At 36.5% G+C, this 19,280-nt stretch overlaps 1 protein-coding gene across 11 annotated transcripts in view; it reads right to left on the bottom strand.

Annotated features, from left to right (window-relative positions):
- Nucleotides 1–19,280, bottom strand: part of GRIP1 (glutamate receptor interacting protein 1) — a 714,321-nt gene that overhangs the window by 144,639 nt on the left and 550,402 nt on the right. For all 11 annotated transcript variants that reach the window (XM_082422694.1, XM_082422693.1, XM_082422684.1 and 8 more), the window contains 2 exons: nucleotides 16,162–16,237; nucleotides 13,736–13,881 (listed from right to left, as the gene is read on the bottom strand). In XM_082422694.1, the coding sequence (XP_082278820.1) occupies nucleotides 13,736–13,881; nucleotides 16,162–16,237 (222 nt within the window). The remainder of the gene's footprint in view (nucleotides 1–13,735; nucleotides 13,882–16,161; nucleotides 16,238–19,280) is intronic.

Below are 19,280 nucleotides of genomic sequence, written 5' to 3'. Positions count from 1 at the left end.
ACAGGAATTCAGAAAAACACCACAGGTAGATTAAGAGGTTTTGTGACTCAAAGATTTATAATGTCATTCTGCAACATAAGATGATATCATGAAGTAACTTCATTTCAAACCTACAGGATAAACATTGATATTTTGCTATATTCTATACATACCCACTTAATGATGATTAGTCATAAGAACAACTAATCTATACATGAATGCATTGTTCAATCCACAATTATCATTAACAGCCTCCTATTATACCTAGTACGCCTGAAGACTCCATATGAGGTGCAATAGAAATAAACAACAAATAGTTTATTAATGTCCCCAAGGAATCTATGGAACCTAGCGGCACAACAGAAAAACTCATCAATAACTAAGACAAGGCAAACTGTAAATACCCTCAAAAGTTGCCAAGAAAGTGATACAGGAGTTCAAAAGAAAGAGAAAATGAGAGATTGAGTAAGACAAATAAGAGCAGGATGAGGGAGGGAGGTAGATTTAAATTGGAGATTATCTATCTACCTATCTATCTAGTATATGTATTTTTTTGGAAGGTTTATACATGGGAATAGTAAATATTGGGAACAACAGTGGGAAAATTCATGACATTTTGGAGAAACATTTAGTTATCTTTCCATCTTTATTATCAACTATAATAGTTTGTAGGTTACATTTGACATCTACTACAATGACTAAGATTACTGTTTCTTAGTAAGAAACCTTGTTTAAATTACACTACAGAGAGGGATTCTGGGTTGGTGAACACGTGGAGGTGCTGGGAGAGTGGTGCGTCTAGAGAAGGCATGGGAACTCTGCTCCCATTCCCTGTGCCTTGCCCTATGCATCCCTTTCATCTGGCTGTTCCTGAGTTATATCATTTTCTGATCAACCGCGGATCTACTGTGTGGCTGTCAGGGTCTTGGTGCTCTGGACGGGTGTCAGGCCTGAGCCTGTGAGGTGGAAGAGACGAGTTCAGGACACTGGTCCACCAGAGACCTCCCAGCCCCACATAATATCAAACGGCAAAAGCTCTCCCAGAGATCTCCATCTCTATGCTGAGACCCAGCTCTACTCAATGACCTGTAAGCTACAGTGCTGGACACCCTATGCCAAACAACTAGCAAGACAGGAACACAACCCCACCCATTAGCAGAGAGGCTGCTTAAATTCATACTAAGTTCACAGGAACCCCAAAACACACCACCGGACATGGTCCTGCCCACCAAAAGACAAGATCCAGCCTCATCCACAGAACACAGGCACCAGGCCCCTCCACCAGGAAGCCTACAGAACCCACTGAACCAACCTCACTCACTGAGGGCAGACACAAAAACAACGGGAAGTACGAACCTGCAGCCTGAGAAAAGGAGACCCCAAACACAGTAACTTAAGCAAAATGAGAAGACAGAGAAATACACAGCAGATGAAGGAGCAAGGTAAAAACCCACCAGACCAAACAAATGAAGAGGAAATAGGCAGTCTACCTGAAATAGAATTCAGAGTGATGATGGTAAAGATGATCCAAAATCTTGGAAATAGAATGGAGAAAATACAAGAAACATTTAACAAGGACCTAGAAGAACTAAACAAAGAAACAAACAAAGAAACAAACAAAGAATGATGAACAACACAATAAATGAAATTAAAAATTCTCTAGAAGGAATCAATAGCAGAATAACTGAGGCAGAAGAATGGATAAGTGACCTGGAAGATAAAATAGTGGAAATAACTACCGTAGAGCAGAATAAAGAAAAAAGAATGAAAAGAATTGAGGACAGTCTCAGAGACCCCTGGGACAACATTAAACGCACCAACATTCAAATTATAGGGGTCCCAGAAGAAGAACAGAAAAAAAAAAAGGGACTGAGAAAATATTTGAAGAGGTTATAGTTGACAACTTCCCTAATATGGGAAAGGAAATAGTCAATCAAATCGAGGAAGAACAGAGAGTCCCATACAGGATAAATCCAAGGAGAAAAATGCCAAGACACATATTAATCAAACTATCAAAAATTAAATACAAAGAAAAAATAGTAAAAGCAGCAAGGGAAAAGCAACAAATAACGTACAAGGGAATCCCCATAAGGTTAACAGCTGATCTTTCAGCAGAAACTCTGCAAGCCAGAAGGGTGTGGCAGGACATATTTAAAGTCATGAAAGGGAAAAACCTACAACCAAAATTACTCTACCCAGCAAGGATCTCATTCAGATTCGATGGAGAAATCAAAACCTTTACAGACAAGCAAAAGCTAAGAGAATTCAGCACCATGAAACCAGCTCTACAACAAATGCTAAAGGAGCTTCTCTAGGCAGGAAATACAAGACAAGCAAAAGACCTACAATAACAAACCCAAAACAATTAAGAAAATGGTAAAAAGAACATACATATCAATAACTACCTTAAATGTAAATGGATTAAGTGCTCCAACCAAAAGACATAGATTGCTGAATGGATACAAAAACAAGACCCATATATATGCTGCCTACAAGAGACCTACTTCAGACCTAGGGACACATATAGACCGAAAATGAGGGGATGGAAAAAGATATTCCATGCAAAGAGAAATCAAAAGAAAGCTGAAGTAGCAATTCTCATATCAGACAAAATAGACTTTAGAATAAAGACTATGACAAGAGACAAAAAAGGACAGTGCATAATGATCAAGGGATCAATGCAAGAAGAAGATATAACAACTGTTATATTTATGCACCCAAAACAGGAGCACCTCAATATATAAGGCAAATGCTAACAGCCATAAAAGGGGAAATCAACAGTAACACAATAATAGTAGGGGACTTTAACACCCCGCTTTCACCAACGGACAAATCATCCAAAATGAAAATAAACAAGGAAACACAAGCTTTAAATGATACATTAAACAAAATGGACTTAACTGATATTTATAGGACATTCCATCCAAAAACAACAGAATACACTTTCTTCTCAAGTGCTCATGGAACATTCTCCAGAATAGATCATATCTTGGGTCACAAATCAAGCCTTGGTAAATTTAAGAAAACTAAAGTCATATCAAGTACCTTTTCTGACCACAACACTATTAAGACCAGATGTCAATTACAGGAAAAAAACTGTAAAAATACAAACACATGGAGGCTAAACAATTCACTACTAAATAACCAAGAGGTCACTGAAGAAATCAAAGAGAAAATCAAAAAATACGTAGAAACAAATGACAAGGAAAACATGATGACCCAAAGCCCATGGGATGCAGCAAAAGCAGTTCTAAGAGGGAAGTTTATAGCAATACAATCCTACCTCAAGAAACAAGAAACATCTCAAAAAACAACCTAACCTTACACCTAAAGCAATTAGAGAAAGAAGAACAAAAAAATCCCAAAGTTAGCAAAAGGAAAGAAATCATAAAGATCAGATCAGAAATAAATGAAAAAGAAATGGAAATGATAGCAAATATGAATAAAACTAAAAGCTGGTTCTTTGAGATGATAAACAAAATTGATAACCCATTAGCCAGACTCATCAAGAAAAAGTGGGAAAAGACTCAAATCAACAGAATTAGAAATGAAAAAGAAGTAACAACTGACACTGCAGAAATAAAAAGGATCATGAGAGATAACTACAAGCATCTATATGCCAATAAAATGGACAACTTGAGAGAAATGGACAAGTTCTTAGAAAAGAAGAACATTCCAAGACTGAACCAGGAAGAAATAGAAAATATAAATAGACCAATCACAAACACTGAAATTGAAACTGTGATTAAAAATCTTCCAACAAATAAAAAAGCCCAGGACCAGATGGCTTCACAGGCGAATTCTACCAAACATTTAGAGAAGAGCTAATACCTATGCTTCTCAAACTCTTCCAAAATATAGTAGAAGGAGGAACACCCCCAAACTCATTGTATGAAGCCACCATCATCCTGATACCAAAACCAGACAGAGATACTACAAAAAAAGAAAATTACAGACCAATATCACTGATGAATATAGATGCAAAAATCCTCAACAAAACACCAGCAAACCAAATCCAACAACACAAAAAAAGGATCATACACCATGATCAAGTGGGATTTATCTCAGGGATGCAAGGATTCTTTAATATACACGAATCAATCAATGTGATACACCATATTAACAAATTGAAGAATAAAAACCATATGATCATTTCAACAGATGCAGAAAAAGCTTTCGACAAAATTCAACACCCATTTATGATAAAAACCCTCCATAAAGTAGGCATAGAGGGAACTTACCTCAACATAATAAAGGCCTTATGTGACAAACCCACAGCCAACATCATTCTCAAGGGTGAAAAACTGAAACCATTTCCACTAAGATCAGGAACAAGCCAAGGTTGCCCACTCTCACCACTGTTATTCAACATAGTTTTGGAAGTTTTGGTCACAGCAATCAGAGAAGGAAAAGAAATAAAAGGAATCCAAATCGTAAAAGAAGAAGTAAAACTGTCACTGTCTGCAGATGACGTGATACTATACACAGAGAATCCTAAAGATGCTACCAGAAAACTACTAGAGTTAGTCAATGAATTTGGTAAAGTAGCAGGATACAAAATTAATGCACAGAAATCTCTTGCATTCCTATACACTCATGATGAAAAATCTGAAAGAGAAATTAAGGAAACACTTGCATTTACCATTGCAACAAAAAGAATAAAATACCTAGGAATAAACCTATCTAAGGAGACAAAAGACCTGTATGCAGAAAACTATAAGGCACTGATGAAAGAAAGTAAAGATGATACAAACAGATGGAGAGATATACCATGTTCTTGGATTGGAAGAATCAACATTGTGAAAATGACTACACTACCCAAAGCAATCTACAGATTCAATGCAATCCCTATCAAACTACCACTGGCATTTTTCACAGAGCTAGAATAAAAAATTTCACAATTTGTATGGAAACACAAAAGACCCCAAATAGCCAAAGCAAACCTGAGGAAGAAAAACGGAGCTGGAGGAATCAGCCTCCCTGACTTCAGACTATACTACAAAGTTACAGTAATCAAGACAGTTTGGTACTGGCACAAAAACAGAAATATAGATCAATGGAACAGGATAGAAAGCCCAGAGATAAACCCACACACATATGGTCACCTTATCTTTGATAAAGGAGGCAAAAATATACAATGGAGAAAAGACAGCCTCTTCAATAAGTGGTGCTGGGAAAACTGGACAGCTACATGTAAAAGAATGAAATTAGAACCCTCTCTAACACCATACACAAAAATCAACTCAAAATGGATTAAAGACCTAAATGTAAGGCCAGACACTATAAAGCTCTTAGAGGAAAACACAGGCAGAACACTCTATGACATAAATCACAGCAAGATCCTTTTTGACCCACCTCCTAGAGTAATGGAAATAAAAACAAAAATAAACAAATGGGACGTAATGAAACTTAAAAGCTTTTTCACAGCAAAGGAACCCATAAACAAAACGAAAAGACAACCCTCAGTATGGGAGAAAATAATTGCAAACGAAGCAACTGACAAAGGATTAATCTCCAAAATATACAAGTAGCTCATGCAGCTCAATATCAAAAAAACAAACAACCCAATCAAAAAATGGGCAGAAGACCTAAATAGACATTTCTCCACAGAAGACAGACAGATTGCTAACAAACACATGAAAGGATGCTCAACATCACTAATCATTAGAGAAATGCAAATCAAACCTACAATGAGGTATCACCTCACACCAGTCAGAATGGCCATCATCAAAAATCTACAGACAATAAATGCTGGAGAGGGTGTGGAGAGAAGGGAACCCTCTTGCACTGTTGGTGGGAATGTAAATTGATACAGCCACTATGGAGAACAGTATGGAGGTTCCTTAAAAAACTAAAAATAGGGGCTTCCCTGGTGGCGCAGTGGTTGAGAATCTGCCTGCCAATGCAGGGGACACGGGTTCGAGCCCTGGTCTGGGAAGATCCCGCGTGCCGTGGAGCAGCTGGGCCCGTGAGCCACAACTACTGAGCCTGCGCGTCTGGAGCCTGTGCTCCGCAACAAGAGAGGCCGCGATAGTGAGAGGCCCGCGCACCGCGATGAAGAGTGGCCCCCGCTTGCCACAACTGGAGAAAGCCCTCGCACAGAAACGAAGACCCAACACAGCCATAAATAAATAAAATTAAAAAAAAAAAAAAAAAAAAAACTAAAAATAGAACTACCATACGACCCAGCAATCCCACTACTGGGCATGTACCCTGAGAAAACCATAATTCAAAGAGTTATGTACCACAGTGTTCATTGCAGCTCTATTTACAATAGCCAGGACATGGAAGCAACCTGAGTGTTCATCGACAGATAAATGGATAAAGAAGATATGGCACATATAAACAATGGGATATTACTCAGCCATAAAAAGAAACGAAATTGAGTTATTTGTAGAGAGGTGGATGGACCTAGAGTCTGTCATACAGAGTGAAGTAGTCAGAAAGAGAAAAACAAATACCGTATGCTAACACATATATATGGAATCTAAAAAAAAAAAAAAAAATGGTTCTGAAGAACCTAGGCACAGGACAGGAATAAAGACACAGACGTAGAGATGGACTTGAGGACACGGGGAGAGGGAAGGGTAAGCTGGGATGAAGTGAGAGAGTGGCATGGACATATATACACTACCAAATGTAAAATAGATAGCTAATGGGAAGCAGCCGCATAGCAAAGGGAGATCAGCTCCGTGCTTTGTGACCACCTAGAGGGGTGGGATAGGGAGGGTGTGAGGGAGACACAAAAGGGAGAAGATATGGGGATATATGTGTATGTATAGCTGATTCACTTTGTTATACAGCAGAAACTAACGCACCATTGTAAAGCAATTATACTCCAATAAGCATGTTAAAAAAAAAAGGGTACAAACTTTCAGCTAGAAGATGAATAAGGTCTGAGGATCTAATGTAAAAACTGTGACTATAGTTGATAACACTGTATTGTATAATATGCTAAGAGTGTAGCATCTTTTCACAATGTATGTGTATATCAAATTATCACGATGTACACTTTAAATATCTTACAGATCTGTCAATTACACCTTAATAAAGCTGAAATAAAAACAAAACAAAAACAAAAAATTACACTACAGTCATTCTTGTTTAATACGGCCCACAAGAAATCCATAGTAACCAAAAGCCCTTCCCCGCTCCTCCTATGGAAGAAAAAGTCATAAAATAAATAACTATTAGAGAATCGTGTAAGTTTTAAAAATCCTGAGTAAATTATGTCAGCACAGATTTGGTACCATCTGTACCCCTTGACTCTGTAACACAGGCCTAAGGACTGACAGTCAGAATGATGTCCTTGATAACTGTATGTGCCTCTACCAAAGACCCAAGTATCTTTAATATATAGTCTCAAAAACATTATTTAGAAATATTTTCAGCTAAAGTTTAAGCAAAGTAAGTATTGTGATGAATTTTAGAAAATAAAGCCATCCAGAACACATCATTTTTCAAATATTCTTTCTACTGAGGACTCAATGTTGTCACAGAATAAATGTCACAGAATAAAGCCCCAGCTGCTGTTTAATCCAGGGTAATGGGAGACCTGAGGTTCATTTTAGGGAAGTGGAGCATGGAAACAGTGAACTTTAATTCCCTGGTAGTCAACAGAAGTTTAGTTTAGTTATGATAAACACTTCACATGTGTTCACTCGCTTAATCTTTTCATCAGTCCTTTGAAGAAGTACTGTTATCATCCTTATATTAGAGGTGAGATAGTTGAAGCTTGGAGAGGCTAAGTAACTTGTTCAAGGTCAACAGACAGCCAAGATTCAAAACCAAGTTTGTCTGACTTCAAAAGGCACTACATTTTACTAAAGTTATTGTTTTCAGAACTTCTGCCCCGAGATGTTCAAGCTTTCCTTATATTTAATGTTATTTGGCTTCTAACATCAGGGTTCTGAGACCCAATCATTTGGTAATACATTTCAACAATAATGAAGTGGAGGGTTTTTTCCCTATAAACATTTAAAATAATTAGTTCATATTTATTGAGCACATATTATGGGCCAAACACCACATATGCATTAACTCTTTTTCTCCTCACAGCAACTTGTGAGTGTGATAGTATAATTACCACCGTTTTACAAAGGAAAAATCTGGCCTCCAGGACTCCACACTCTGCCTTGGTTCTCTGCCTCCATCACTTGATGTTCCTTCTCAATTTATTTCAAAGGTTCCTCATCACCTTTCTGATTTGTCACTGTTGAAGAGACCCAGAGCTCCATACTTGGGCATTGCTTTTCTCTGTCCACACTCACTTCCCTAAGGTGCCTCGTGGTTTTAAGGTCCATCTCTGTGCTGATGACTCAAAAATTTATACCTCCTGCCCTAACCTCTGCACTAAATTCCAGGCTTAATGACCCATCTGTATACTCCATACCTCCACTTGGATAATGGACAGACACCTCAAACATAACATATCCAAAACTGAACTCTTACTTTTCTCCCAGACCTATTCCTACAAGTCTTATCTCAATAAATTTTCTTTAAAATTTTAACAAAGACTAAATTCAACTTTAGTTAATAAAATTGATAGTTTCAATAGCTTTCCCAGACTACTGAATTTGCTAAAATTTGTGATCTGAGATTTACTAGAAAATATATCTCATTCCAGTGATGAGATATCAATATCTCTGCACAGGCACACACGTGTTTCCTACAAAATAATTTGTGTACTTTTAATAGCATATAAATAAAATCAATATTTATATTTATGATTATAGACACACACATGCTTCCTAAGATATAATGTGACATAATTTTAATAGTATGTAAATAAATGAAGGTATTAAAAGTAAAATAATGCAACAGGAATGTCCAAGTGGCAAATGAAAAGGTGCTTCATATCATTATTCATCCTGGAAATATACATTCAGTTTACCATGGGACATCACTACATACCCATAAGAATAGTTACCATGAAACAGACTGAGGATACCAAGTGCTGGTGAGGACGTGAAGTAAGGAAAATTCTCATATGTGTGGCATCTATTACTTTCATCATCTGCTTTGGGAAGGTACCATTCTTTGTCTTGTTGTGTTCAACACACATTCCTTCCTGCCCTGCCAAAGAGCAGAGGGTACACTATATCCCTGGACATAGTGATTACCGCAGTGGTCAGCATTTGCTCCAAGCTAAGTCACTCAGCATCTTTTAGGGGAGATCCAGTTTCATTTCTTTTTCTGGCATTATGAACTCACAACATAATATAGACCTGTGGCTGCCTGGGACCATCTGGTCATGACACAAGGAGAGCCTTTCCCAGGCAAAGAGACCTGAGAGACAGAACACCTGTGATATTACTGAACTTCTTCTGAAGCCAGGATATATCTTGACTCCCCACTTTTGCAAGCTAATCAATTCCCTCTTTAAATTATTCTAAATTGGTTTCTGCCATTTGTACCTGATGGCATCTTCATATACTAATGATCTATTGCTCCTCATTTCCCTAATTTAAGACCTTAAGCTTTCTATTGCAATTTTTCACCTATTTAGCTTTATCTAGGAGTGACAGAAAGGTGTCTCTATGGAGGCCCATGATCTTTAAGGTTTGTTTATACATTCTTTCATAATTTTATTTCCTTTGTACTTCTAAATGTCTCCTGGCTTCCTTTAAAGATAAATAGCTTTTTACTTTAAAAGTTTAATTATTGAGGATTTTTACATCCCAATGAGCTCGACAGGGTAAATATCATTATTCTTATTTTATAGAAGTAAAAGATGATACGAAGAAATGAAATCATTGAGTCTAATATCTAGGGAGATTGGTAAAAGGAAAGGTTAGTTAATATTTGATGAACAATAATTCTAATTGAAAGTATCCTATATTCTGATTTTCTAAGGTACCATTTTTTACTTCTTTCCACAAACTGTCATTCTCAATTATCTGACCTTATCTATACCTAGTCCCATTTTAACCCTGTTTTAGAAAAACAGGATTGAAACAAGCAAGAAGGACAAAACAGAGAGAAAGGATAATAATTACAGGGGAATACTGAAAACAATCCAAGTAAGACGATTAGAATAAAGAAGGGTATTGACAAGTGGGAAACCGAGAATAGAGTGTACAAAAAATAACTGGGAGGCTAGAAAGGGAAGGAGAAAGAAAGGAAGACAGAGCGTGAGGAACACAGTGGGAGAGAAAAGGCTGAGAGCAAGTAAGCAAGTGCAAGAGAGGTGAATGGAAGAGAAGAGAGAAAAAGAAATTTAAAAAGACATAAAAAACCCAAATCAAAGTTTGCTCATTTGCTGTATAAAGTTAGCGAAACTTAGAATCATACAATAAATGTAGTATGCAGATAAATAATTTTCCAAAAATGTGTCTTTTTATGATAATAAGAGCTCTTATACTAAGACTTTAAATTCAGAAGTCCTATCCTGAAATCTGGTGTGAAACTAGATACAATCAGACTAGCTAGCCCAGATGTCGAGCCCAGTATATTTAACAACTTAAGGTATGATTTAAAAAATCAGTAGGCATGTGATAGATTCTTTATTAAATAATCCAGGGATATTGGGTAACTTTAGAAAAAATTAATATTTATATCCTAAGAAAAATACTAGATCCAAATTTTAAAAAAAAGGAACTTTGATACGTCAGAAAGGGCAAATAAACTAAGAAGAGTTTTTACAAAAAACTGATAAGAACTAATATCCTTAAAACACAAATAGTTACACAAATCAAAAAAAAAACAAAACTAAGAGCACCACCAATAGAAAAATGAATACAGGGCATAAGCAGACAGTAGGAGATGAAAATGGCTAGTGTTCATACGAAAAAACATTTAGTTGCACTAGAAATTTTTTTTAAAAAGTAAACTAAAATATTAATGTAATTTTTACTTAACAAATCAGGAAGATTAAAACGAATACTATTCAATGTTGTATCTGGTGGTCTGTTGAGACAGGTACAGTTAAAACATTGCTGGTAGTAATATATTATAAAATAGTATAACCTTTCTGGAGGACAACTGGAATTATGTATCAAATATTTAAAAAAGAAATATGCCCTTTGACTTAATGAGGTCAGATACACAGACAAAGATTTGGGTAAAAGGATATTCATTCCAGTTATCTATAATAGCAGTCTGTTGGGAAATGGTTATGTAAATATAGAATTTATTTTTGGGTGTGGTATAAAGTAGGAGATTAATTGAATTTTTTCCCATGTGGCTAACTAATTGACCCAGTATCATTTACTGACTAACTCAACCTTCCCCACTGATGTAAGACTATACCTCTGCTTACATATCTGTAGTGGTCTGTGGCATTCGATTCTCTTCCACTGGGTTCTTTATTACCTCATGTAAATATTACATAGACTTAATGGCACAATTTTAGAATGAGCCTTGATATTGAGTAGAACACGTTTCTCTGCTTTCATATTGTTTCAAAAACATTTTGGCTGTTTTCCCCCTCCCACTTTTCTTACTCTGTATACGTTTTAGAAACAGCTTATTAAAGTCCTCCAAAGATCCTTCTGGGATTCTGAATAGAATTTATGGATGCATTTGAAAGAAATGATATATTTTAGATATTAAGACTTCCCACCCAAGTTCATGACGTAGGTCTTCATTTATATAAGTATTCTTTATGTATATGCATATCTATATATCAATATCTATATCTAATGGGAAGATACAACTTTTGTTGTATTTATTCTTTATAGGAACCTTATTATTTTATTGTTATTATAAATGGTATATTAAAAATTAACTTTCTGGTTTTGGCTGGTATATAGAAATGTAAACTGATTTTTGTATACTGATCTTATATCTAGCAACTTAGAGAAACTTTTAATGAGTTTCCTTCCTGATGGCACTTCCCCTATATTAGGGGGATATCTGAGAACTCTGAGGTAGGAAAACTGTCAGGCATGATTCAGAATGTGGATGTGAGTAGGGAAGAAGGAAGACAGGTGAGGCATCCTCTCCCCTCCTGACTCTGGTAATAATGAGATATGGAGGGCTCTCCTCTGGAATGGCGCCCATCCCCAGGTGGGGAGCCCTTGTCTCTCTGAGGTGGGCTGCTCAGAACTTACAAACTGTTGCTGTATTTAGTTTGGGAACTGGTTCCTTCTCATCCTTCAGGTTTTAGCCTACCTGTTACCTCCTCACTGACTCCTGATTGGCATCTGTCAACCCTCACCTGTGCCTGCCCTTATTCCCTATTACAGAATCCAGTTCATGCCGTTCATGGTAGGTAATGATCACTTTCTGAGTGTTTATTTGTTTGGTCATGTTCCTGATTACTGTCTCTCCTCCTTGTCAACTGCAAACTTCATAAGAGCAGAGACCAGGTCTGTTTTGTTTATTTCTGTACTCTTGGTACCTGTCACTTAGCTTAAATATTAAAAAATATATATTTTTAAAAAATATTTAAAAAATATTAAAAAAAATATATATAGACTGAATGAGTTAAATATGTCAAACATCTGCTTCAATTTTTAATGTTAATAATAAATGAGATCATCAGTTAAAATATATCTTACTTGTATAATTTTATTTTATCTTCCTAACTGCCTTTTAAAATAGGCACTGCTGGTCTCCATGTGACAAATGAGGTAACTAAGGCACAGGGAAGTAAGTAACATGGTCCAAACTAATAGCTAGAAATCAGCAGAATTGAAAACAGAACCCAAATCATCTAACTCAAAAGCCATACAAAACAATAAAAAGAGAAAGAAAAAAGGGAGAAAGAGAAGACATGAGAAAGGAAGAATAGAGGGAGGAAAGTTCATTCATTCCTGACCTTTCCATCTTAAGGGCATATCATACCACTTATTCTGCTAAGAACTCCTTAACTCACACTTTAAGTCTTTTAGGAAGATTCATACCTCTCAAAGACATTTCAGGCCAATAGACAGATTAAGAATACGCTCAAGCAACACTGTTCTACGTGAATTATATAGAGCAGGAAATAAAGGAGTTTGCAGTTACAGAATAAGTGTTTTTTTCTTGGTTACATTTTACCAGGACAAAACTTGCTGGTAAAGTCAGGCACACAATCAAGTCTGATAATTGTAAAAAGTATTTACAACATGATTTAAGTTTCAATTTCAGGTTCCGATTCATTCTCTCATAATTTATCTGCCTTAGTCAACTTTACACAAAACTTAGGCTCTCTCTTCACATTGAAAAGCCACATAAGAATATCTTTCCAGTTGTACTACAGTTGAGAGGGTAGAAATAGAATTACTTTCTATTGGAATCATTATTTCAAGAAAGAATATTGTACTCAACTTTCATTTTAATTAATAATACTATTTGTCCCCTTTCCTTTCTTTGTCCCTAAGTCTGATGATAAAATGGTAATTTCCATTAATTCTGATCAGCTGGCTTCACTCTGTGATGTAACAAGAAGGAAATCCCCTACTGTTTCCAGTCTCCATGTAGTAAAAGAAAAAGTACTAGCCCCTAAGTTAATAATACCACTTTTGTGATTTGGAGGGGGAAAACACTTTCCTGCCAAAGGGTAATCCATGTATAAGAGCTGATTGCTAGGTGAAACACACTGACAGAATGAGATGTTATCATAGACTCTATCAACATAAGAATTCAAAATCGTTGAGGAGTACTTCTCACCTCTTTCTGAACTCAAACAGAGTAATATGGTATTGATGAAATTCTGTCTGCTACAGGAGGACATAACATTTCATTCTTAATCCAAAGTGGTTTATTGGGGATAGACAGTGAGATGATGTAGAGCTTAGTTAAGAGATCCCAACCTCAGGATCCGACATACCCATGACCGAGACATCATATTCGATCAGCAGCGTCGCTTCTTGCCCACACTGTTTGAGAATACTCATGGCCTCAGCATGTGTGGTTCCAAGAAGCCGAATTCCATCCACACTGAGCAACCTATCACCAGGTTTGATTGTGCCCTCTCTGAAGGGAGAATAAAGAAATAGTCATTAATTTAGCATCATGGGGCTTAGCATTAATAGTCACTTAGCCAAAGAGGCTCTTTCACACACATTCTGCCATCTATCCCATTTGCATTTCCTTTTAAGCATCAAGTGTGACATTAAGAGAGTAAAGAGGTAACCCTGACCAGAAAGTTGCTGCAATATGAAAATCAGTAATAAGAAAATAACTACACATTAGCAAATAACCAGGTCACCCACGATGAACTCTTGGGGTACAAAAGTAATAAAGGCACATTTTGACTTTTCTAGGTTTTTGCCAAAATGTCTAAAATTGATTTATTAGAGCCCAGGACATAGCACTCACCTACTTTCCCAAAGCCAGGTGAGTAGAAAAGCCTGCTGATTTCATTCAATTTATCACCAGTGAACTCAAGCTGGATAGGGAATGCTGGTGAAAAATTTCCCTAGTCTGTAATTTCTCCTACTGATTTATAAGGCCATTTGACGATCATTAAATTGATTCAGTCTCACATTCAATGGAAAAGGCTGCCAAATACTATTCTCCCTTCTGTGGCCATAGACACTCAAGGCACTGGGAGAAGATGCCTCAGGACAGTAATGACACCATTAAAATGTAGCCAGAGAGGCTACCAGATTATAATCCTCCTGCCTCAGGGAGGGTCAATGAAGATGAGAAAATCAAATGCGGGGATTACAAGTTTAGGATTTGGAAAGAATAAAAATGCTGTCTTAAATATCTTTCACCCAGCAACTCTCTATGTATTTTGACTCTAAATTTTTATCTTAAATTCTTAGATTTCCTTTAGTCCTCCATTAATTTGGTGATACGTTGCTCACAAACTAGTAGCCTGCTCCTGACATTTCTGTCAACTCCAACTCTAAAATGTTAATAAGAAATAGAAATATTCTCATTTGCTTCAGGAAGAATAATTCATAAGAAAATGCATGAGAAGGAAAAAAAACCAGCAAAATTTCCTTGGAAATTTTGACTTTGTATTATCCTCTGCAAAGGCAAATACACTTTAGTGCAGAGGAGAACCCAGTGTCTTCATATTTTCTCATTTTATATTAAACATTGACTTAAAAAAAAAACTGAGCTAACAGTATGAGCTTTGAAGGAAACTAAATCTGAATTCCTATCCCAGCTGGCAAGTCACTTAACCATACTGGGCCTCAGTTTTGTCACCTGTAAATCTGGATAAAAATACCTGATTTAGTGGGTGGTTGTGAAGATAAAATAAGATAATGTCTGCCAAGTACTAAGCACAGTTCCTGGCCCATGGTGGTCACTCAACAAGCAGTATTTATTATTATTATTACTATTTCTAGTGCTTAAGAAAAGTGTTAAAAAATCCATCCTAGGCTGAAACATAGTGCAGAGTCAGGGGTCATCAGTGCATTTTCCGCCTCTCCTTCAACTATATCTAGTGGCAGCCATTGTGTTCCCTACCATTATGGAGCAGATTTTCGCTGTGGGAAATTAATAAAAACATAAGCATCTCTTGAGAAATCTAAGTTGTGAGTTTACTTGGGACCCCCAAGGTTTATTGTAGGAAAGCTGAAGGAGCTTCTTTCAGATATATTCAAATTAGCCAGGAAGAGAACGCTCTAAACACTAACACTGACAATATTCCTTCCCTTTTACTAAAAGTCACTTCTATTCTGACATACATAATCATCATCAAAGGGTGATAATCATGATAAGGACGTTGGCAATAGTAAGAGTCAGAGAACACCACCACCTGTCTTTTCAGGTTAGGATATTACCAATTGGAGAGGATGCATTTCAAGGACCTGCTGTTAAAGGGCCAGCTGCCTTTTTTTAATATATATAATTAATTTTTATTGGAGTACAGTTGCTTTACAATGTTGTGTTAGTTTCTACTGTACAGCAAAGTGAATCAGCTATACATATACATATATTCCCTCTTTTTTGGATTTCCTTCCAGTATGAAAGGGCTCCTGCAAGGCACCATAAATCTCTAACCTTTGATAAAACAAAAAACCTTGAAAGGTATGCATTATCATCTACGTTTTACAGTTGGAGGGAACTGAGCTTAGAACTAAGTCATTTGCCAAAAACATAGGGTAGCAAGCATTGAATCTGGAGTCAAACTTTCTTCTGATTCTGCAGCCTGAACTCTTTTGTTTTCACATTCCAACATATTTACTTAATACCTATCTGTTACTATGAAATTTCTAATTCATCAACTTCTATGCCAAAGTCCCCAGCTTTATTTAATCTATTTGGATAGTGACACAGAAAGATGAAGTTTACCTGTCAGCAGGCCCTCCAGGACGAACACATGTTATTACAACCGGACGAGATTTATTTCTATCATCATGTGCTCCCCCTAGTAAAGAAAAGGAATACGGATCAAAAAATGCTCTCATTGCTGCCATTAAAAAATTCACTTACAAAATGCCAGCTGAGAAACTGAAACATATTTTATTGTTGTATGGAGGAATACATGTTTTCCTTCTGGCACGTAAAAGACTTAAAAATCTTATTCATTTCATATAGAATATATTGTTAAAGTCAACATTTCTCCTCCTCTCAATAAATATATGACTGTAATCGGGGTGAGATATAAAATGTTTAACAACTACTGTGATAAGAGCATCAAATAATTATAAATACTAGCCCAATTAGAACAGCTGCTGGTTATAAACAAAGTGTAGGTGGGTGTATTTGGTGTCAATCAACCTGGGCTGTTATACTGGTGAGTGTACAACCTGACATGAAGCAAAAACTAAAGGAAAAGAAAAAAAAAATCCAAATATTAAAAAAAAAAAAAATTCAAGTGGCTGAAGTGGCCTCCATTAAAAACGGGGTGTTCAAAATATTAGTGCATTCTAAAAGCACTACATTTTTAGTACCCACCACATTTTTTTTTAACGTTTTTATTGGAGTATAATTGCTTTACAATGGTGTGTTAGTTTCTGCTTTATAACAAAGTGAATCAGTTATACATATACATATATCCCCGTATCACTTCCCTCTTCCGTCTCCCTCCCACCCTCCTTATCCCACCCTTCTAGCTGGTCACAAAGCACCGGGCTGATCTCCCTGTGCTATGTGACTGCTTCCCACTAGCTATCTTTTTTACATTTGGTAGTGTATATATGTCCATATATATACTACCACTCTCTCACTTTGTCCCAGCTTACCCTTCCCCCTCCCCGTGTCCTCAAGTCCATTCTCTAGTAGGTCTGCATCTTTATTCCCATCTTGCCCCTAGGTTCTCCATGACCATTTTTTTTTTGATTCCATATATATGTGTTAGCATACGGTATTTGTTTTTCTCTTTCTGACTTACTTCATTCTGTATGACAGACTCTAGGTCCATCCACCTCACTACAAATAACTCAATTTCGTTTCTTTTTATGGCTGAGTAATATTCCACTGTATATATATACCACATCTTCTTTATCCATTCATCCAACCTAAGTGTCCAGGGACACTTAGGTTGCTTCCATGTCCTGGCTATTGTAAATAGAGCTGCAATGAACATTATGGTACATGACTCTTTTTGAATTATGGTTTTCTCAGGGTATATGCCCAGTAGTGGGATTGCTGGGTCATATGGTAGTTCTATTTTTAGTTTTTAAAGGAACCTCCATACTGTTCTCCATAGTGGCTGTATCAATTTACATTCCCACCAACAGTACAAGAGGGTTCCCTTTTCTCCACACCCTCTCCAGCATTTATTGTTGTAGATTTTCTGATGATGCCCATTCTAACTGGTGTGAGGTGATACCTCATTGTAGTTTTGATTTGCACTTCTCTAATAATTAGTGATGTTGAGCAGCTTTTCATGTGCCTCTTGGCCATCTGCATGTCTTCTTTGGAGAAATGTCTATTCAGGTCTTCTGCCCATTTTTGGATTGGGTTGTTTTTTTTTTAATGTTGAGCTGCCTGAGCTGTTTATATATTTTGGAGATTAATCCTTTGTCCGTTGATTCATTTGCAAATATTTTCTCCCATTATGAGGGGTGTCTTTTCATCTTATTTATGGTTTCCTTTGCTGTGGAAAAGCTTTTAAGTTTCATTAGGTCCCATTTATTTATTTTTGTTTTTATTTCCATTTCTCTAGGAGGTGGGTCAAAAAGGATCTTGCTATGATTAATGTCATACAGTGTTCTCCCTATGTTTTCCTCTAGGAGTTTTATAGTATCTGGCCTTACATTTAGGTCTTTAATTCATTTTGAGTTTATATTTGTGCATGGTGTTAGGGAGTGTTCTAATTTCATTCTTTTACATGTAGCTGTCCAGTTTTCCCAGCACCACTTATTGAAGAGACTGTCTTTTCTCCATTGTATATCCTTGCCTCCTTTGTCATAGATTAGTTCACAATAGGTGTGTGGGTTTATCTCTGGGCTTTCTATCCTGTTCCATTGATCTATATTTCTGTTTTTGTCCCAGTACCATATTGTCTTGATTACTGTAGCTTTGTAGTATAGTCTGAAGGCAGGGAGCCTGATTCTTCCAGCTCCATTTTTTTCCCTCAAGATTGCTTTGGCTATTTGGGGTCTTTTGTGTCTCCATACAGATTTTAAGATTTTTTTGTTCTAGTTCTATAAAAAATGCCATTGGTAATTTGATAGGGATTGCATTGAATCTGTAGATTGCTTTGGGTACTATAGTCATTTTCACAATGTTGATTCTTCCAGTGTAAGAACATGGTATATCTCCCCATCTGTTTGTGTCATCTTTGATTTCTTTCATCAGCATCTTATAGTTTTCTGAATACAGGTCTTTTACCTCCTTAGGTAGGTTTATTCCTAGGTATTTTATTCTTTTTGTTGCAATGGTGAATGGGATTGTTTCCTTAATTTCTCTTTCTGATCTTTCATTGTTAGTGTATAGGAATGCAAGAGATTTCTGTGCATTAATTTTGTGTCCTGCTACTTTACCAAATTCATTGATTAGCTCTAGTAGCTTTCTGATGGCATCTTTAGGATTATCTATGTATAGTATCATGTCATCTGCAAACAGTGACAGTTTTACTTCTTCTTTTCCAAATCTGTATTCCTTTTATTTCTTTTTCTTCTCCGATTGCCATGGCTAGGACTTCCAAAACTATGTTGAATAATAGTGGCGAGAGTGGACATCCTTGTCGTGTTCCTGATCTTAGTGGAAATGGTTTCAGTTTTTCAACATTGAGAATGATGTTTGCTGTGGGTTTGTTGTATATGGTCTTTATTATGTTGAGGTAGGTTCCCTCTGTGCCCATTTTCTGGAGAATTTTTATCATAAATGGGTGTTGAATTTTGTCAAAAGCTTTTCCTGCATCTATTGAGATGATCATGTAGTTTTTGTTCTTCAATTTGTTAATATGATATTTCACATTGATTGATTTGTGTATATGAAGAATCCTTGCATCCCTGGGATAA

Source organism: Balaenoptera physalus (genome assembly GCF_965194825.1).
Source record: "Balaenoptera physalus genome assembly, chromosome: 13".
NCBI classification, from domain to species: Eukaryota; Metazoa; Chordata; class Mammalia; order Artiodactyla; family Balaenopteridae; genus Balaenoptera; species Balaenoptera physalus.
Note: the sequence above shows the minus strand (reverse complement) of the source record. Positions and strands in the feature narration are given on the sequence as shown.